Source organism: Acomys russatus, chromosome 26 (genome assembly GCF_903995435.1).
Source record: "Acomys russatus chromosome 26, mAcoRus1.1, whole genome shotgun sequence".
Lineage (NCBI taxonomy): Eukaryota > Metazoa > Chordata > Mammalia > Rodentia > Muridae > Acomys > Acomys russatus.
In genome coordinates this window covers 21,361,336-21,381,283 of record NC_067162.1, presented here as the reverse complement: position 1 = coordinate 21,381,283, position 19,948 = coordinate 21,361,336, and the positions used below count along the sequence as shown (strand labels likewise).

Sequence of the window (19,948 nt, the reverse complement as noted above, 5' to 3'; positions counted from 1 at the left end):
AGCTGGTACTCTTAACCTCTGTCTGAGCCATCTATCTCTCCAGTCCTCCCCCCCCCCACCTGATTTTTTTTCCTACCAGTTTTTGGAGTATGTAGCTCTGTGGTACACTCCCAATAGCTTTGCTGTCAGTCCCGCCTCTGATGAGAGAGGGTCATGGGAGAATAGGCTGCCTGTTTTTCAGGACTTGGAGGCAGCTCACAAAGGCTGGAAGGAGTTGGAGAGATGGCTCAGTGGTTAAGAGCACTTGCCTGTCTTTCACGGGATGTAAGTTTGGTACCCAGCGCCCACATCAGGTAGGTCAGAATTGCCTGTGACTCCATCTCTTGAGGAACCTGGCCCCCTTTCTGGCCTTGGTAGGCACCCACACATGTGCACATACACACACCCCTCAACCCATCCCTGGCGGGGCTTGAACATACAGGACACGTTATGCCTCTCATCCCAATCTCCAGTCATGCTCCCCATGCCTCAGACCTGGCCATTTCGTTTCTTTATCCCATCAAACACTTCTAAAGCCTATGGTTGGGAAGGCTGATTTGAAGCTCTTACTTCCTCACATTTGCCCACTTACCACTTCAGAGACTGGTACTGTGCCAGGCTGGCAAAACAGGGCCATTTGGTAATGGGGCAGTCTTTGGGGCTTTGGGTGCCAAGAGAAGGAATAAGCAAACAAACCAAGTATGTTCCCTCTCTCTCTTGGAAACAGAGCTGGGGTGGTCTAAAGAGGCAACGGAGAAGGCCTTAGTGCCAGGTGGAAATCAGCCAGTCAGGCCCCGAGAGAGGCATTTCCCTGGCCTGCAGGGGAGCATCTGAGGATGCCAGAGCCAGATGTGTTGATTCTGTACTCTCCTAAGCATGATAACACCCTCATCAAGAGCAAGCACACCGCCCACCTAGCGGTGGACAAGCCTGCTCCGGTCTTCCATCTCCAGTTGTCTCCTGGGTTTCTGGAACACTTCTCCTCTTTTGGAAGGAAGCGAGCCCCTGCTGCTTCTGCACTGTCAGCGGAGTGCTTGCCGAAGGCGCTCCACTCTGGAGGTACTCTGCACGTCTGGGTGCTCGCCAAGCTCAGGCTGCCAGCCTCCTCAGGCACAGCTTCCATGCCCATCCCCCTCAGAGAAGCACGACTTCCTTCTTCCGTTGCCACCTCCATTCTCTATTGAAGCGCTGCTTATTGGTCTTGGCCCATTTCTCAAAGCCGCTGCACTCTTAACTCCACTCTCAGCTCAGGCGCCCTGCAGAGCCACAGCATCTCCCAGGGGAGCAGCCAGCCCCTGGGCGGTTTGGACAAGTACGAGGTTAGGGATGGGTTTCGACTCAGCACACCTTGCCTGTTTTCCCTTTGGTCACCCGGAAGTGCCTGTTGGGTTTCTGACCCAGGCCAAGCAGCTGAGGTGCCTATTTAACATAGCAAAGCCACTGGACCTGGCCTCTCAGGTTCTCTCAGCATCCCTCAGCCCCTGTTACTGGGCATGGATTGGCATACCCACCCTCTCACTCTAGTCTACCCTGAACTTTCCAGCCCAGGGGCTGCATTTCTCTCCCCAGCAGACTCTTTCTATATAATCCAGATATTTTGGTGTCTCTTCTCCCCGCCTCCATATTCTCTCCCTCTCCTCCTCCCTTTTTGCTCATGCTTTCTGCTTAGCCCTCTCCATTCTGAGACCAGTGAACCCACCCTAGGGCTGCCCCCAATAAACCTTTCATACTTTTAATTTGGCTTGAATTGGTCGGTGGAGAAAACCTATTCGGGCCAGACCTGGATTGTTCTAGCCAAGGGCCCAATTCAGGACCTGGCACTGAGCAGGTGTCTGTAACATGACTTGTGAAGCTAGGGTTACACACCCAGCCTCTTGTCCGTTTGTGACTTCTGATGCCACTAACACCAAGCGGCAGACCAGCTGCAGCCAGCAGACTGCATGGTGGCACTAGGCGTGAATGTATTCTCTAAGGCTAGGGAATGCAGGGTTGTAAGGGGGATGAATCACAAAATGGGAGCCAGAGCCATAGGCCTGAGCAGGAGGGAAGTGTAGGGACGGCCTGGGCTGGTTGTATCTTGGCCAAAGCTGAGGCTAAGGTTGAGTCAGGTCCTAATGAGTTCTCATGTCCCCAGGCAAGTCACGTAGCTGTCCTAGCAAGCACCCAATTTGCTTTCCTCAGGCTTGGCTGAGAAGGTCCTAGAAAAGGCTTAGTAAAGGTCACCAGGTCTAGAGTCTGAATGTCTGTTGGAGCAGGGACGGGGTTCTCTGGGACATGCCAAACTCTAGGTGCCATGCGTTGCATGCAGCTTCACCGGTGAAGTCCTGGCAGCCAGGCAATCCCATTTCCCTTTTTCTTGTCTGGGGGTTATTTGTGCTTGTGCAGAGGTAGACAGGCATACGTGTATAGGTGTGCACATAGATGTAGGCCAGAGGTCAATCTTAGGTGTTTATTGTTCTCAGAAGCTATTCACCTTGTTTTCTGAGGCAGGGTCTCTCATTGGCTTAGAACTTCACAAATAGGCGGGGCCAGCCAGCTGGCTGTGAGCTCAGGGAACCTTCTGCTCTCTGCCTCCGCAGTGCAGATTACAAGTGTTTGCTACTGCAGCACCTTTTTAAGGACGGGGTCTGAGGATTGAGTCCAGGTCCCTAAGCTTACAAAGCAAGGACATTGCTGCCTGAGATAGCGCTCCAGCTCCCACTTTTTTTTTCTTTTTTTACATTAAAAATGTATGTGTATGGGTGTTTTGCCTGCAAGTGTGAGCACCATGTACATGCCTGATGCCCGAGAAGGCCAGAGAGGGGCAGGAGTCACAATGGCTGTGAGCTGCCACATGAGTGTGGGGAATCAAATCCATGTCCTCTCAAAGAGCAGCTATCATCCCAGCACCCTCAACCCCCATATCTTTTCTCAAAAGTCACAGTTCCAGCTGAGGGCTGGTGAGGTCGCTCATTGGCTGGAAGTGCTTTTTGATAACCAACAACAGGAGTCTATCCCTGGAGCCCACAAAGTGGCAGGAAAGAACTGATTGCTGAGAGCTGGTCTCAGAACTCATGTGCCTACACACACACACACACACACACACACACACACTAAAATAAACAAGTACACCAAAATCTTTGAAGTCATAGCAGAACCCCCAAAAGACCCCTGAAGTGTGAGGCACAGCTGGAAGGGTGCAAAGGCACCTCTCACCTCTTAAAATAGAAGCAGTTTAAAATATGACACCACATTAAAAAGGCAGATTTTTATTTGTTGAACATAATTTACCACTGTAAAAAAATATTTTTTCATCCATCACTAGAAATCCCCATGACAACTGCAGAGGACTGGTTCTTTGCCCTGATAGGCGCTTGATGGAAAGTAAATTCTCCTATGCCTCCATGGCCCTCTCCCCACCTCCTACTCCTACCCCCACCCCTGAAGAATGCTCAGCAGCAGAGGCAGGATTCTGCCTGGAGGAGAGGTGCCTGTACGCTCCTTTGGGAAAGCTGGTGGGGGAAACCAGGGGTCATGGGTGTTGGAGGCCTGGCTGGCAGCCATACAGGCCAAACTGAAACATCTGCTGGGCTCTCCCCAGGCACCTGGCTGGGTAAGTGGGAAGAAGGAATGAAGAAAACTGCTGCTGACCGCAAATTAGCACCCTGTGCCCTGGCCCTAAAATGACCTCTCCTGGCTCAGGATGGGATAAAGAGAAAAGGTGATAAATAAAGGAGATTAAAAGGAAGGTGACAGACTCACTGAAACCCCCAGTTTGACAGAGGGGAGTCAGGCACAGTGATTTTAAAAACTAGCTGTTTTGGCCAGGCAGTGGTGGCACTCATCTTTAATCCCAGCACTCGGAAAGTAGAGGCAGGTGGACCCCTGTGAGTTTGAGGCCAACCTGGTCTACAATGAGAGTCTAGGACAACCAAGGCTACAGAGAAACTCTGTCTCAAAAAAACCAAAAAGAAAAAAAGAAAAAGAAAAAAAGAAAGAAAGAAAAACCAACCCACCAACCAAACAAAAACCTGGCTGTTTTAATCCCAGCACTCTGGGAGACAGAGGCAGGCAGATTTTTGTGAGTTTGAGGCCAACATGGTCTACAAAGTGAGTCCAGGACAGGCAAGGCTATACGGAGAAACTGTCTTGAAAAAAACAAGAAAAAAAAAAAAGAAAAGAAAAGAAATTGGTTGATGGCCAATGGCATCAGTATAGAGTATGGCAGTGGATGAAGTGGAGAGACCTCAGTGGATACTGTGTGTGTTTGGTGTGGGCTCCTCAGTCAGGCTCATTTTCTTTTCCTACGACTAGCCGAAGAAATAGAGGTCCAGGCTGCCCTCTACTGGTGACTTCTGGAAATGACCACATCACAGCCACACCCTCCAACCTATCACCAGAACCACGAAGAGTTCGAGCAGCCCGCTGGAACAGTGCCAAATGTGGGACTAGGATAGCCCACAGATGGCCTCAGGCTCCTCCATCTCAGTTGGCCTGTACAGAGGCAGGGCACAAGGCTCACTTCAAAGGCATCGAGAAGAATTTGTTCCCAGACTTGCAGCGGACCTGCTCAGCCAGCACACGCAACAGCATCTCAGAGTCTTCAAATTCATCCAGGATTTCCTTCAGCCAGCAGCAGAGAGATGACAGCTATGTTAGGGGGAATCAAACCCAGAGCACCACAAAACCAGTCTAGCAAACTGGGCAATGCTGAGAGGGTCCCAGGTCAATGTGGTCTCCAGGCTCTGTCCAATCACCCTACCTATGAGGTAGGGCCTATCACCTCAGCTTACGATGAGGGCACAGAGTGCTCTGGAGGTAGTGACTACTATGAAGACTATGAAGCTTGCTTTAGTTTGGAACTGGCTCTATTGGAGCTAGACATCAGAGCTCGTTGCTGCCTTCCATATGATCAGGCTGAAGGGAAGGTGCCTACAGAGATGATGGCCCATAGCTTGCACAGATTATGACTTGCAAAGAATTTTTTTAAAAATCTTAATCAGTTGCCAACACAGGAAAATCAAAAGACAGCACATAAAAATCTAGATTTCTGGCTCCTCTTGAGAAAAACAGAAGTGTTATGGACAAAGGGCCATGCTGCTGTTTGTTTGCCTTTGTGCACTGCCAGGGGAGGGTGTCAGTTGTCAGGCACTGTGCATCTGCACTATAAATTCTCCTTCCAGGGGGGCTGGAGAAATGGCTCAGCGGTTAAGAGCACTGACTGCTCTTCTAGAGGTCATGAGTTCAATTCCCAGCAACCAACCAAGTGGTAGCTCACAACCATCCACAATGAGATCTGGTGCCCTCTTCTGGCATGCAGCACATGCAGGCATAATACTGTATACATAATAAATAAATAAATATTTTTTAAAATTCTCCTTCCAGGACACTGACAGAAAGGCTACCTGTTTCACATGCTATCAAAATGTGGTCTGCCATGGTGGCACATGCCTGCACTCCTAAAACTCAGAGATAGAAGAAACACTGCAAGTTTGAGGCTTGCCTGCTCTACAGTGAGTTCCAGGCCACGCAAGGAGAATTTGTATGACCCTGCCTCAAAAACAAGACCCATAGTGCAACATCTGAGGGCTGGAGGTTCCGTGCACCTGGCATTTTCCCTCCATTTCCAACTGCCAGAGCCAAACTTCTGGTCTCAGATAAGTGGCTGGGGCTGAGGGGTGGGCTTCTAGCCTCCTCCCACACCAGGGCTGGAAGGCAAGACACACAAAGCCCTAGAGATTTGGCTAAAGTACAATTCTGCTGCCCTAAGTCTGGAGTAGGGCCAGGGCACCTGCACTGCTAATCAACTCCCAGGTGCTGCTGCTGCTGCCGCCTCAGGGCTGACACTGTGCAGGAAGTGGGGTGAGGGTGAGTGGGTGAGGGTCTCCTGCTATGGCACTTAGTTTCCTACAGATTTATATTTAAGTACCCAACTCTTCCCTTTCCATCATTTGTCCATCTCATCATTTTTGGAGATCTATGTCCCTGCCTGCCCTGGAAATTTACCTGTAGTTCCTGCAGGCATTGTCCCTCCAGCTGGAGACGAGCATCACCCACACACCAGGCCAGACTGACATGAAATGAGGGGTCCTAGGGAAGAAAGCAGGGAGTCAGGCACAGCAGACCCATCACAGCAGGTCTGTGACGTCTACCTGTAGGACCCAGGCTGCACCAGTGCTAAAGTCAAGTCCCCATACAGACACAACAGCTTGTGCTGCTCCTCGCTACATTTTGTGTTCCTCTCCAAAATGCAAATAGCGGAAGCCTAACCCCCAGTGTGATAGTATTTGGAGGTAATTAGAGTTAGATGGGGGCACAGGATGGCACCCTTAGAAAAAGAGATGTGGAGGAGCACTGGCTCAGAAGAAAGGCTAAGAACACCAGCAGTGAGGCAGGGCATGGTGGTGCATGCCTTTAATCCCAGCACTTGGGAGGCAGAGGGCAGTGAGTTAGAGGCCAGCCTACAAAAGCGAGTCCAGAATAGCCAGGACGGTCACACAGAGAAATCCTGTCTCAAAAAAACCTAAACAAAACAAAGCAAAACAAAAAAAGGACACCAGCTGCTTTCCCAGGTGACAGAGGTTTGATCCCCAGCACTCTCTGTAAGGAATGACTGTAACACTAGTCCCAGGGGGAACTGACACCCTCTTATGGCCTCCAAGGGCACTGCATACACATGGTGCACAGACATACAGGTAGGCAAAACATCCATAAGCAATAAATAAATAAATAAAGTTTAAAGGGGGCACACGCCTTTAATCCCAGCACTTGGGAGGTAGAGGCAGGTGGATCTTGTCAGTTCGAGGCCAGACTGGTCTACAAAGTGAGTCCAGAACAGCCAAGGTTGTTACAGAGAGAAACCCTGTCTTGGGGGAAAAAAAAAGATTAAATGGGGGGTGGTGGTGGTGGATAGAGAGCTGTGTGTTCCTTCCCTCAAGGGTGAGGGATAGCCCTTCATCAAAAGTCAATCATACAGTCATCCTCATCTTAGACCTCCAGCATCCAGGTTTGAAGGCATATGCTTTATGCCCAGCTCTATCTACTTTCTCATCTACAACATTCCAGCAGAGGCCATACTTTCCAGATTAAATCAATAAAACCCAAAAATGTCAACAATTTTGAAGAAACAATAATTACCTCTATTCAAAAATAATTGCACATCTGAGCATGGTTTTGAAAAAAACACACTGAATAGACTCAATGGCCTTTTAACGCTATGACACTCAGCCTGGCTTTGAGCTCCCAGACAGGCACAGGGTGGAATAGTGAGGGTGTGAAGCTACGACTCTTCTGCAGGGTCGTTTTACTAATGTTGGAGACAGCCACTTAGGAAAGACCCGGCAAACATGGATACTTTACAGAGTAGAAAGCACAAATCTCAGGCTGCACAAAGGGTTTTTTGGATGTAGGACTCTGTAAATACCTCAGGTCCCAATCCTGGGGCTGGCACTCAGGGTTCCACATGGGTGAGTTCTAGAGGTCGCTTCTTTGAGGCTGCTCTGTTCCAGGGCCAGCGCTGCAGCAGCCCTGTGGCAGAAACTGTTCCCTTTCCTCAACCCTGTGCATTACCTGGTAGAAAGTAGTGAGGTTGAATTCCTCCATGACTCTGTCTACCTCTGAAACCAGGTCCAGGAACTGGGCGTGCCCTGAACTGACCTCAAGCCCAATGAAGGTCCTAGGAAGAAGCAGCAGAGACGAGAAATGCAGCCTGTGAAAGCACAAACCAATCAAATAGGAGCAGGAGGCATCTGACAGGAAGTCTAGGGACCTGGGCTGTGGCTCAGGCCATCTTCCTGTGCATGCCCTTGCTGCTCCATGAACGACTCTTCAAATCCCTCTTTCTTCCCTGAATTGAAACCTTGCCTTCAGTAGGTTCCTCCTCTTCTCATGTCTAAGGATCCCTGCAGGGTGGCCTCATCTACCACTGCACACCTCGCCCTCTTGCCGCCTCCACTCTCGGGCAGACCCCATGGACTCATCCCCCTCTCAAAGCTTGGCTCTCTGGTACCCGCTTCCTGCTGCAGGTTCTGAGGGCTGCTGTCTTTAGTAACTAAATCCTCTCCTGAAGCTGCATCTTCAGCCAGCCCTCACCCCCTTCTCAGTGAAACAGTGTGAACAAGGTGGTCTGTGCCCTTCCTCTGTCTGGTCTTCCACCTCTAACCCTTCCTCAGAAATGCTCTTGTCAAGGTGGCCAACGATTATAATGAACTCTATGTCACCAAAGCCACGAATCCTGTCCTCACTTGCTTGGCAATGTCCACTTCCGGAAACCCTTCAGCTTATAAGGCTATAAAGCTATGATGAAGGGAAGAGTGAGCCCTTTCAGAGCAGCTGAGAGGGGTGGCTTGGTGAGTGGACAGCACAGGGAGGCCTGTCACGTAAAAAACGTAAAAAATGCCCTCTTATGTTCTCTTAATGCTTCAGTACTTGGAACTCTTCACACCTCATTTGGCACTGGCTGAGTAAGGGGAAGTGAGAGACACTGCAGGAAGGAAGGTGACAGGAGCTCATCCCTCTGACAGGGAGGGAGCCAGACAGGACAGGCCTCCAGCACCATAGCTCCCTCTCTACTGAGGCGGTGGCTCTCCTACATCTGCGCCACCCCCAAGCTGGTCTCGGCTCTTCTGGGTAAGTTTGGGTTTAGGAACAGATGCCCCACAGGTGCAGGTGGAAACAACGCCCATCCCCTCAATCTTGGCAATACAAAACTTTCTGGTGACTCAAGTCAGGGACCCACCTGGTTTTCTCTTGATTGGTATAAATCTTTACCCGATTGGCAGTAAAGAAGAATCTAAAATTTAAAAGAAGAAAGATATGTCAAGAAAAGAAAAAGAAATAAAACAATAGTTCATGTTTTAAAAACCAGCACTTTCACTGGGGATGATGATGGCTGTTTGTAGCCTTGTGCTCAGGAGGCCAAGCAGACGATCTCAACTAATAGTAAAAGTCTGTTTCAAACAGACAAACGAAGGACCATCATCAGTCCTCTAAATACTCCCCCCAAAGAGCACTTTAAAAATATAATTAACTCATTTTACAATCAATATTGTTACCCCATGATTTAAGTGAAAATTAAACTAAAAATATCCTATAGTTAAACAGGACCTGAGGGGGCTGGAGAGATGGCTCAACAGTTAAGAGCACTGACTGCTCTTCCAGAGGACCTGGGTTCAATTCCCAGCAACCACATGGCAGCTCACAACCGTCTGTAACTTCAAGATCTGACACCGTCACAGACTTACATGCAGGCAAAACACAAATGCACATAAAATACAAATAAATATATTTTTAAAAACCCAGGACCCTAGATCACCCTTGCAGCTTGTGGAAGTGTCCAGGAACCAGCAAAAAAGTTTGCTTTGCTGAGAGCAGTTCATCCCAAGAAACAACTTGAAGCCACCAACTTTATTGACCACCAGCTTCACCTCTGTATTGTGGAGACGCCCTGCAGGGCACCAGAGAAAGCCACTCATTGTGTGGATGGTAACAGATAATTGATAAGACCCTGTGAGGTAGGCCCTACAATTATAGGCAAGAAAATGGAAGCCTGAGGAGGCTGAATTTGGTGAGGCAGGATTTGAGGCTCAGTCCATTTGATTGCAAAGCTCTTGCTCTCACTTAAGCTTTGGTGAAGTGGATCTCTGTTTGTAGAAGGTAGGGCCAAAACCCCACTCACTCAGAACCAGAGTCAAGGCTGCATTGCCTATCCTGGTCATCTCAAGACAATAAACTGAGAGTTGGGCTGGAGAGATGGCTCAGAGGTTAAGAGCACTGACTGCTATTCCAGAGGTCCTGAGTTCAATTCCCAGCAACCACGTGGTGGCTCACAACTGTGTATAATGTGATGAGACATCCTCTTCTGGCCTGCAAGTGTACATGCAGGCAGAGCACTGTATACATAATAATAAAATAAATAAATCTTAAAAACAAAACAAAACAAAACAAAAAAACCCCAAACTGAGAGTTTACAGCTGATCCAGCTTCACTGAGGACACGGGGCAGAAAATGGAGCAAGGACAACATCAAATCCATGTCTTCAAAGACACCAATCTAGCAGTCCAGGGGCTGCTCTCTGGCCCTCAAGTAAACAGGGCAACAGGCTACACACTTATCCCACAGAGACTCATGCTGTTTCTGTTTTTAGAAGAGTTTATTTACTTTATGTGTGAGCACTCTATCTGCATGTACACCTGCCTGCCAGAAGAAGGCATCAGATTCCACTAGTGTGTGGTTGCTGGGACTTGAACTCAGGACCTCTGGAAGAGCAGACCGTGCTCTTATCTGATGAGTCATCTCTCCAGCCTGGCTCATACCACTTTCAATGACTCTTGGGCAGTTTCCAGCACCCATCAAGGTGGCTGCTCTGTTAAAGAACTAGTTAGTACTCACAGGAGGCCCAAGGAGTGGCTCCCCCAAAGATCTCATTCATGAATTCCCATGCACTGGCTTCTGGCCTTCATGCAGCATGCCTGCAGAGCACCTGTCAGTCTTGTTACCATGACAATGCTGCTGACCACCCAGCTTGAATGCTGGTTTGCCCGGGAAACAGAGCTCCAGTAAGATAAGGGCAGCATTCTTTAGAACAAAGGGAAAGGGTTTTCCACTGCTTACTTACAGGGGAGGAGTATGAACAGGGTCAGACTAACAAAAGGCATTCCCATGACTTCTGCTGAAACTATTAAAACAAAACAAAACAAACACCTGGGCACTGGGTCAGTGATTAGGAACACTCGGGAACCATGAAGACTGGAGTTCTGATACCAGAACCCAGCTAACAAGTTGGGCACCCTGTGAGCACCTGTAACCTCAGTGAAAAGTGGGACTGCCACAGGAGGACTGCTGGAACCTGTAGGCTTCCAACCCAAGAAAACACAAGGATCCAGGTGTTTGGAAAACATCCTGCCTCAAAGGAGTAGGCAGAGAATGATAGAAGACAGCTAATGACTTTTTTGGCCTCCACATGCACACAAAGGTGCAGACCCTCATACACATATGCATGTGTGCACACACAACACACACTAAAATTGATTTTTCTTATTTTTTTGTATGAATGTTTTGCCTGCATGTACATGGTGCACCACGTGTATGGAGTGCCTATAGATGCCAGAAGGGGCCAGCAGAGCCTCTGGAACTAGAATTGCAGAGAGTATGCGCTGACAAGTAGAGCTGGGAACTGAACCCAGGTCCTCTGTAAGAACAGTCAGTGCTCTTAAGTGCTGAGGCATCCCCTCTCAAGTCCAATAAAAAGAGCCTGAAGGGTGGGGGAGATAGCTCAATGGGTCTGCTGGACAAGAGTGAGGATGTGAATTCAAGACTCTGGAACCCATGTAAAAGCTGGGTACAGTAGCAGAAGCACCTGTAATTTCAGTGCTCCCATGTGGACAAGGAACAGAGCCCGAGACACACAGCAGAACAACAGTAAAGGTGCTATCTCAGGCAGCGTGGAGGGTGAAGACCAACATCTGACTTCTACATGCATGCTGTGGTTTGTATGTGCCTGTACTCACATATATGAAAATAAATATACACACATATTGGTAGCTCCCTTGTCACTGATAGAAGGAAGCCAAGTTGGGGGACAGAGCACAACTCAGGTAACACCTTCCGGTTACCTCCATCTACTCATGCAGGGAGCTAGGGCCGTCTTATCTTTGGACCTGTCATTCCCCTTGGGTGAAGCCAATTCAGGTTGGTTCTGGCACCTGTGATCATCCTGATGCCACATGGCTGGCTCAGTAAGTCTGACAGTACAATCATGGTAGACTAGACTGAGATGAGTTTTAGTCTTGACTTTCTCCAACTGACTGCACTGGAGCAAATTCTTTCCCCCTCAACCAAGTGGGAAGCATTTCCATCTGGAAGAGCCACACTCCAGAGTTCTTGAGCCTCAGGCCCCCTAAGTAGAGGGCGGGACTTCACTAGAAGGTTCTATTTCCACCTGCCTTTCTCCTTCATGGGGCGTCTATGAAGAAAGACTGCAGACAGGGCTAGAGAGATGGCTCAGTGGGTAAGAGCACCGACTGCTTTGGCAGAGGACTGGGGCTCAGTTCTCAGTGCCCACATAGTGGCTCGTAACCTTCCATATCTCGGATGCCCTCTTCCGGCCCCCATCATACATACATGCAGACAAAATACTCATACAACATAAAATTAAAAATATTTTGAAGGGGCTGGAGAGATGGCTCAGAGGTTAAGAGCACTGTCTGTTCTTCCAAAGGTCCTGAGTTCAATTCCCAGCAACCACATGGTGGCTCACAACCATCTATAATGAGATCTGGTGCCCTCTTCTGGTGTGCAGGTGTATAGGCAGTTAGAACACTGTATACATAATAAATACATAAATTTAAAAATAATTTTAAATCTTTTAAAAAAGACTCTGGTGTTTTGAATAGGTATGGCCCCAATAGACTCATGTTTGGATGCTTGGCTCATAGAGAGTGGCACTATTTGGAGGCGTGGCCTTGTTGGAGGACGTGTGTCACCGTGGGGGTGGGCTTTGAGGTCTCCTTTGCTTAAGTTTTACCCAGTGTGGCACACAGTCCCATTCTGCTGCCTGCAGATCGAAATGTAGAACTCTTAGCTCCTTCTCCAGCACCATGTTTATCTGCGTGCTGTCATGCTTCCCGCTATAACAGTAATGGACTAAAACTCTGCAGCCATTAGCCAGCTGCAATTAAATGTTTTCCTTTATAAGAGTTGCCGTAGTCATGGTTTCTCGTCACAGCAATTGAACACTAGGACAGACTCTGAAATAAAAGCAGATTCAGAAGCCTACTAACAAGGTAGTTTTGCGAGTTCTTTATAGAACCAGCTCTCAGAGGACCCTGAGAACCCCAAGAAGGAACCTCTTTGCTCCTGCTCAGTTCTGAGCAAGCACCTATGGATGGAGTGAAGAACCAGATTTCCTTCAGAGAGAAGCCACAGTCCCAGGAGGAGGCGCTCTTGCTCCAGAAGAGAGGAGGGGGTGGGAACAGTGGCCATGAGGGTGAATGGATGAGCCGGTGGCTCATAAAACAGCAGCAGCACCAGGTGACTCCTGCCACTAAGGGATCCATAGAACAATTGGAAAAGACTTGGTAAAAGAGTAGGCAAGACATTTCAATAGCAGTATAAAATAGTGCAGAAATGCCCTGAGTTGGTAGAAAAAACCCGGAGTGGGGCCAATTGTGACCTTTCTAACCCCTGTCCCTTTGGTTGCTCTTCATTTCCGTCTTTTAAAATATGCATTGTAAGGGTTCGGGATGTAGCTCAGTGACATCTCTCATCTCTCCCTTTCTCTCATTTCTCTCGTTCTCTCTCTCTCCTTTGTAGGTCTGGATGTGGTGGCTTATACCTATCTCATCACTCAGGAAGCTGAGGTAGGATTGCTATAACTTTAAGGCCAGCCTGGTCTATAGACCTGCCTGTCTCACTAAATAAATAAAAGTGAGCCGTCTCCCTGGTGAGTCATTCTAGCAAATGGTCCATAGGAGAGGGTGGGCATGGAGTCATAGAAGCTCTGATCTGTAATAAAATCACAATACTTGGTTAACCTACTGTGTAGCTGGCATCTACGGTAGAGGACAGCCTGTGGGAGGCTGCCCTTAGCCTGTGAGGCTGCAAGAACTCTGGGACATTGCTGTCAGAACCTAACTGCACTGTGCAGAATTGTGGAAGTACTAGTAAGAGAGAGGCTCTTACATATTCGGCAACAAGAGTGCTGGAAATCCCAGGTGTGAGCTGAGAGGCAGACAGCAGGTGCTCCATATTCAACACAGTGGAAGAGCATGGAGGAGCTCAGGTGAGCTGCCTGCGTGCGTGGGCAGCACAGCGGCCTCAGGAGGCCTGCAAGTCTGGCCCGCTCTCTTCTAACCATGCCTGCCTCCAAGCCCACCAAAGCCCAGGAAAGGAGGCGAAGTGACCGAAGAAGGACATGCTCACCGTTGGGAAGAGGCCATGCGGTCTTTGAGCACCTGCACAAAGGGGAGAATCCAGTGGTGGCGGAGCACCACGCTCTGAGACAGGCTGAGGTGGAACTCTTCCATCCGCACCAGCTGGGGCACGAATGTCTGAGCTCGGGGCAGCAACACGTCAAGCAGGTCTAGGAACTCCTCCTTCGCCTCATCTAGGAAACAGCAGGGAAGGTGGATTGCCCTCTTAGCCAAAGTGTCACAGGTGAACACAAAGCCCAGAGGGCAGGGGAGCCCTCAGAGTCTAGTTTCAGGAGTAGCCTACGTCTGCACAGCCTACCATTACTTTATTTATTTAAGGTTTTTTTTGGAGACAGGGCCTCTCTGTGTAGCCCTGGCTGTCCTGGACTCGCTTCTGTAGACCAGGCTGGCCTCAAACTCAGTGATCCTCCTGCCTCTGCCTCCCGAGTACTGGGATTAAAGGTGTGCACCACCATGCCCGGCCTTGCAAATATGTTTTAGCTCAATGAAATTACAAGTTGTTTAAATTTGTAGGCATCAGCAAACATCTTATAAGGGTTCTTCCAGCACTAAAGGCATCTATTTGACCTAAATCCATGGGCGGGCTTGGAGAAGTGGCTTGGCGGTTAAGAGCCCCCACAGTGACTCACAGATTGTATTTCAGCCTCTGCAGGCACCTGCATACACATGTGAGCAAGCACAGGCACATAAATATTTTTTTTTTTTGAGAGAGTATCTTTCTATGTAGCCCTGGATGTCCTGAAACTATGTAGCTCAGGTTAGCCTTGAGCTCAGAGAGATATGCTTGCCTCTGACTCTCAGGTGCTGGAACTAAACTCATGCAACACCAGGCCCTAAAAAATAAATCTTTTGTTTTGTTTTGTTGTTTTTGTTTTGTTTTTCCAGACAGGGTTTCTCTGTGTAGCCTTGGTTGTCTTGGACTCACTTTGTAGACCAGGCTGGCCTTGAACTCACAGTGATCCACCTGCCTCTGCCTCCCGAGTGCTGGGATTAAAGGCATGTGTCACCATGCCCGGCCTAAAAAGTAAATCTTTAAAAATAAATAAATAATCCCAGCACTCAGGAGGCAGAGGTTGGTGGATTGCTGTGAGTTCCAGGCAGTCTGGTCTACAAAGTGAGTTCAGGACAGCCAAGGGTACACAGAGAAACCTGTCTTGAAAAACCAACCGACCAACCAACCAGCCTAAATAAATAAATAAATAAATAAATAAAATACATGACCTAAGCTTTCACTTTAGGAATCTACAAGGGGGCAGTGGTCAATTCATTCAAAGTAATCAGAAGAAATAATTAACATTAGAGAAGAAATAAATGTAAAATCAATAAAATCAACAAAACCAGAAGCAGGTGGCTATGGTCTGCATATGGCAATCTCCCTTTGAGTGGGACATTCAGACCACTATATTGTTCAATGGCTGTGACAATAAGACCAACCTAATTAAACTTAAAAATGTCTGATCTGTAAAAGACACAGCTAAAGTTACCAAGAAGAGACTTGATATTCTGAGAGCATATATAGGGGGAGGAGGTCTCCCTCGGTCACGGACATAGGGGAGGGGAGGAGGGGAGAAATGGGAGGGAGGGAAGAATGGGAGGAAACAGGGGAAGGGCTAACAATCGAGATGTAATATGAATAAATTAATAAAAAAAAGATGAAAAAAGGAAAAAAAAAAAGAAATTCGTGAAATCAGTATAGAATCATATGAAATTAAGCAAATAAATAGTACTTGGCACAAAAAAAAAAAAAAAAAAGACACAGCTAAGAGTATTAAAATAAATAAGTAAACAAAGCCCCAGACTGACTGAGAAATACCTGATAAAGAATACAGAAAGAATATAGAACCTTTAGAACTTATTCAGAAAACTTGGAAAAGGACAGGTGTTAACCATCCCAGCATCTGTGATGCTCAGGCAGGTGAATTTCAGTGAGTTTGAGCCCAGCCTGGTCTGCATAGTGAGCTCCAGGCCAGACAGGGAGACCCTGTCTTAAAAAGAAAGAGAGATAAGTTTATTAAAGTACAAGACCAATGCAGGCCTTTCATTCCAGCACTCAGGAGGCAGAGGCAGGTTGATCCCTAAGGTATGGTCTATAGAGTGAGTTCCAGGATAGCTAGAGCTGTCTGGAAAAGACAAAACAAACAACAATACCCTCAAAATAATAGGCCCCAGATCCTAATCTACATCTTATTAAGGAAGAGTGACAGATACTAGAAAGCACCTGAAAGACACTCTGTATCAGCCAACAATGAGAAAGCACTACTCTGCAATACAGAACAGCAGCAGCAGCAAGGGCTGACAAGGGCACTTTTTTTTATTTTTGCAAGGGGAGGGGGCCTCAGGACAGGGTTTCTCTGTGTAGCCTTGGCTATCCTGGACTCACTTTGTAGACCAGGCTGGCCTTGAACTCACAGTGATCCACCTGCCTCTACCTTCTAAGTGCCACTAGGCAACAAGGTCACACTTATTCACTTCTGTTGGAAATTCGAAACAGTATTGCCATTGTGGGGGAGATTTGGTGGTTTTTTGAAAAATTAAACATACTGTTACCATACAATCATCTATCAGTCACCTTCCTTATCGTTTACACCAAGGAGCTGCTAAAACATGTCCGCACGAAAGCCAAGGCACACGTGCATGGATACACATATATTATATTTATTTATTTTTGTTGTTTTGGTTTGTTTTTGTTTTTTTCAAGACAGGGTTTCTCTGTGTAGCCCTGGCTGTCCTGAACTTGCTTTGTAGACCAGGCTAGCCTCAAATTCACAGATATTCTGCCTGCCTCTACCTCCCTGAGTACTGGGATTACAGGTGTGTGCTACCATGCCCTGTGCACACACATATTTTATTTTACTTTTTTATTTTATTTAAGACAGGGTCTCAGGCTGGGTGTGGTGGCGCACGCCTTTAATCCCAGCACTCGGGAGGCAGAGGCAGAGGCAGGCGGATCGCTGTGAGTTCAAGGCCAGCCTGGTCTACAAAGGGAGTCCAGGACAGCCAAGGCTACACAGAGAAACCCTGTCTCAAAACAAAAAACAAAAAACAAACAAACAAACAAAAGACAAGGTCTCACTGTGTAGCTCTGCTCTGGCTGGCCTAGAACTCAGAGATCTACTTGCCTCTACTCCGGAGTGTTAAGATTAAAGGCATGTGCCACCACACCAGATCAGCCTAAAGCATTTTTATGCATATCTGCTCATGGTTAGAAACAACCAAAATATCCTTTAGTAGGTCAACATGCTGTGGTAGGCCAGACAATGGAATATTAGTTAGCAATAAAAAGAAATGAGCTATCAGCTTGTGAGAAGGCATAGAGGAACCTTCAATTCATACTTCTGTGTCAAAAATGTTAATGTGAAAAGGCTATATACCAAAGGATCCTAATTCTGACATTCTGGAGATGGCAAATTTGTGGAAACAAATGGTTGGTGGAGACTGGGATGGCTAACTTGAGCACAAAGGATTCATATTTTATACACAGGGTTTCTCTGTGTAGCCTTGACTATCCTGGACTCACTTTGTAGACCTGGTTGGCCTCCAACTCACAGTGATCTGCCTGCCTTTGCCTCCTGAGTGCTGGGATTAAAGGTGTGCACCACCACCAGCCGGCGCATGAAGGATTCTTATAGCAGTGATATTACTCTGCATGATAAAATAGATGGCACATATTTTTAAGTTTGTCTAAACTCATAGAATATACAACACCAAGAATTAGTCATAATAAACTGAAGTCTGGTGATGATAATGTGGATTCAAGCTGGGTGGTGTCAGCATATACCTTTAATTCCAGTATTGAGGAGGCTGAGACAGGCAGACCTCTGAGTTCTAGGATAGCTCTAGAATTACTTGAAGAAACCTGTCACAAAAAAACCCCCCGAAAACCAAAACCAAGTCAAAACAACCCCCCCAAAACAACAACAAAAGTGGGCTTATCTGTTGTGAGAAATGTAGCTCTGTGATGGTCGATGCTGATAATGGTAGAGTCTACACAAAATTGGAGCCACCGCTTTAGAGTGCTGTGAAGGACTTGGCATAGATTATCTGATTTAATCTTCCAAAGAGATAGATATTATCACTCCCACTTTAGAGGTGTGGAAATAAAGACCCCGGGACACCTGGTAACCCGCAGAACAATCAGTGCAGTGAGGTCTGATTCAGCATTGAGGGAGCCTGTCACCTCCTCAGGGCTGGCGTAGAATATGAGCCTAGCACACAGGGGCCCTGGTTTCTTCCTCCAAGCTATAGCTAGGGATGTACTTGTTTCTGACCATTTGCCATTAGTAAGTGACTCACATGGTATGTAGATGTGGGTGGCCCAGTTGCCCCGCTCATGGGGAAAGGTGCGTATGCGCCCCCCATGCTTTGCACTGTCATCCTCGGGCCCCTCCTCTGTGCTGGAGAACATGCGCAGTACGCTGTCAGGCACTGGAAACCTCTGGCTGGGAACCAGGTCCTGGCCACTGCAGAACGAGAAAGAACAAGCATTTATCCTCTTAGCGTCGTCTCCCTTTGCACATACAACGCAAGTTCCAAGCCCCTATGCACAGTGATTCTTTCTACAGCATCTTGCCATGTAGTCCAGGCTGGCCTCAGACTGCATCCTCTTCCCTCAGCCACAGTGGCTGAGTGTCGATTTCCAGGCAGGTGTTTTGAGGTTCGTCTAGAGATCCATAGCTCTCTAGAACTACTGATGTTTCCCAGCTTCTCTGGGAGGCAGACCTCTGTGGGGCTCTTGGTCCCCATGGGAAACAGGAGCAGGTAGCAGTGTGGCTTGGAGGTCCTTAATTGCCTATCTGGACAGGCCTGAACTGAAGTAGTTCTGTGATCTTGGCTTAGATTAATTCCCTAGTATGTAAAGCATATTTTCTATTTGCTAGAGCTCTTGTGCAATGAACTGACGTACTGCAATCAGCAAAGACAGGTATTTAAGAACCCAAGGCCCTTTAAATCTAAGATGCCTATGGGTTTTGCGCCCACCTGGGGCGTCCAGTCTCTAGTGTGTCTCCCAGTGACTATCCATTGAGTGTTTATTAGACGAAATGAAAAGCTTTTTTGGGGGGGGGGTTCGAGACAGGGTTTCTCTGTGTAGCCTTGGCCATCCTGGACTCACTTTGTAGACCAGGCTGGCCTTGAACTCACAGCGATCCGCCTGCCTCTGCCTCCCGAGTGCTGGGATTAAAGGCGTGCGCCACCACGCCCGGCTTGAAAAGCTTTTTTTTTTGTTGTTGTTTGTTTTTCGAGACAAGGTTTCTCAATGTAGCCTTGGCTGTCCTAAGTCGCTTTGTAGGCCAGGCTGGCCTTGATCCGCCTGCCTCTGCCTCCGGAGTGCTGGGATTAATGGCGTGCACGCCCGGCTGAAAAGCTTTGGTTATTACTGCACTGTTTTCAAATGAGGAAACAGATCTTGGAAGAAACATTGTTGCGCATCATGCACCAGCGGAGAGGGTTTGACTTGAACCCGTGCCCTCACTCCCAACTTTGCCTTAGCCAGGGCGAGGGTGGGGGATGGAGGGGAGGGGTGGAGGGGAGGGGGAAAGGGGAAAGAGGGGAGGGGGAGGAATAGAGATATTGAGATTCCGGGGCTTTTCAAGGGTGTGTTTTGAATCCTTTCCCTCGACGTCCCCTTTTATCTTCTTTTTTTTTTTTCCGAGGCAGGGTTTCTCTGTGTAGCCCTGGCTATCTTGAACTCACTTTGTAGACCAGGTTGGCCTCAAACTCACAGCGATCCGCCTGCCTCTGCCTCCCGAGTGCTGGGATTTAAAGGCATGCACCACCACGCTCGGTTCCCCTTTTTTCTTCTTAATGGGCCTCCCGGTCACCCCTGAGGCTCGGGTCCCACTGGGTTAGCAAAAGAATCGCGCCCTCGCGAGAGAAACTTCCTCGCTCCTCACCAACGGTAGCCCCCAGATCCCGGTTTGTTCCGCTCCACAGTGGCGACCTCGGCTTCATCCTCGGAGCCGCTGCTGCTGTAGCCCACCAGGGGCGCCGCGCTCATGGGGCCCTTGACCACAAGCTAGATCCGCTGACAACCTCAGCCGGTGCCCGGAGTTCCGCTGAGC

General features: G+C 48.2%; 1 protein-coding gene across 1 annotated transcript; it reads right to left on the bottom strand.

The window, feature by feature from the left end:
• Window positions 1-4,153: 4,153 nt before the first annotated feature.
• On the bottom strand, window positions 4,154-19,903 carry Usb1 (U6 snRNA biogenesis phosphodiesterase 1). The gene is made up of 7 exons (XM_051169357.1): window positions 19,781-19,903; window positions 18,183-18,349; window positions 13,879-14,062; window positions 8,696-8,749; window positions 7,528-7,633; window positions 5,965-6,048; window positions 4,154-4,581 (listed from the first exon to the last, which is right to left on the bottom strand). The coding sequence occupies exons 1-7, from the start codon at window positions 19,882-19,884 to the stop codon at window positions 4,477-4,479; spliced, it is 804 nt and encodes a 267-aa protein (XP_051025314.1). The 5' UTR covers window positions 19,885-19,903; the 3' UTR covers window positions 4,154-4,476.
• Between the last annotated feature and the right edge of the window lie 45 nt (window positions 19,904-19,948).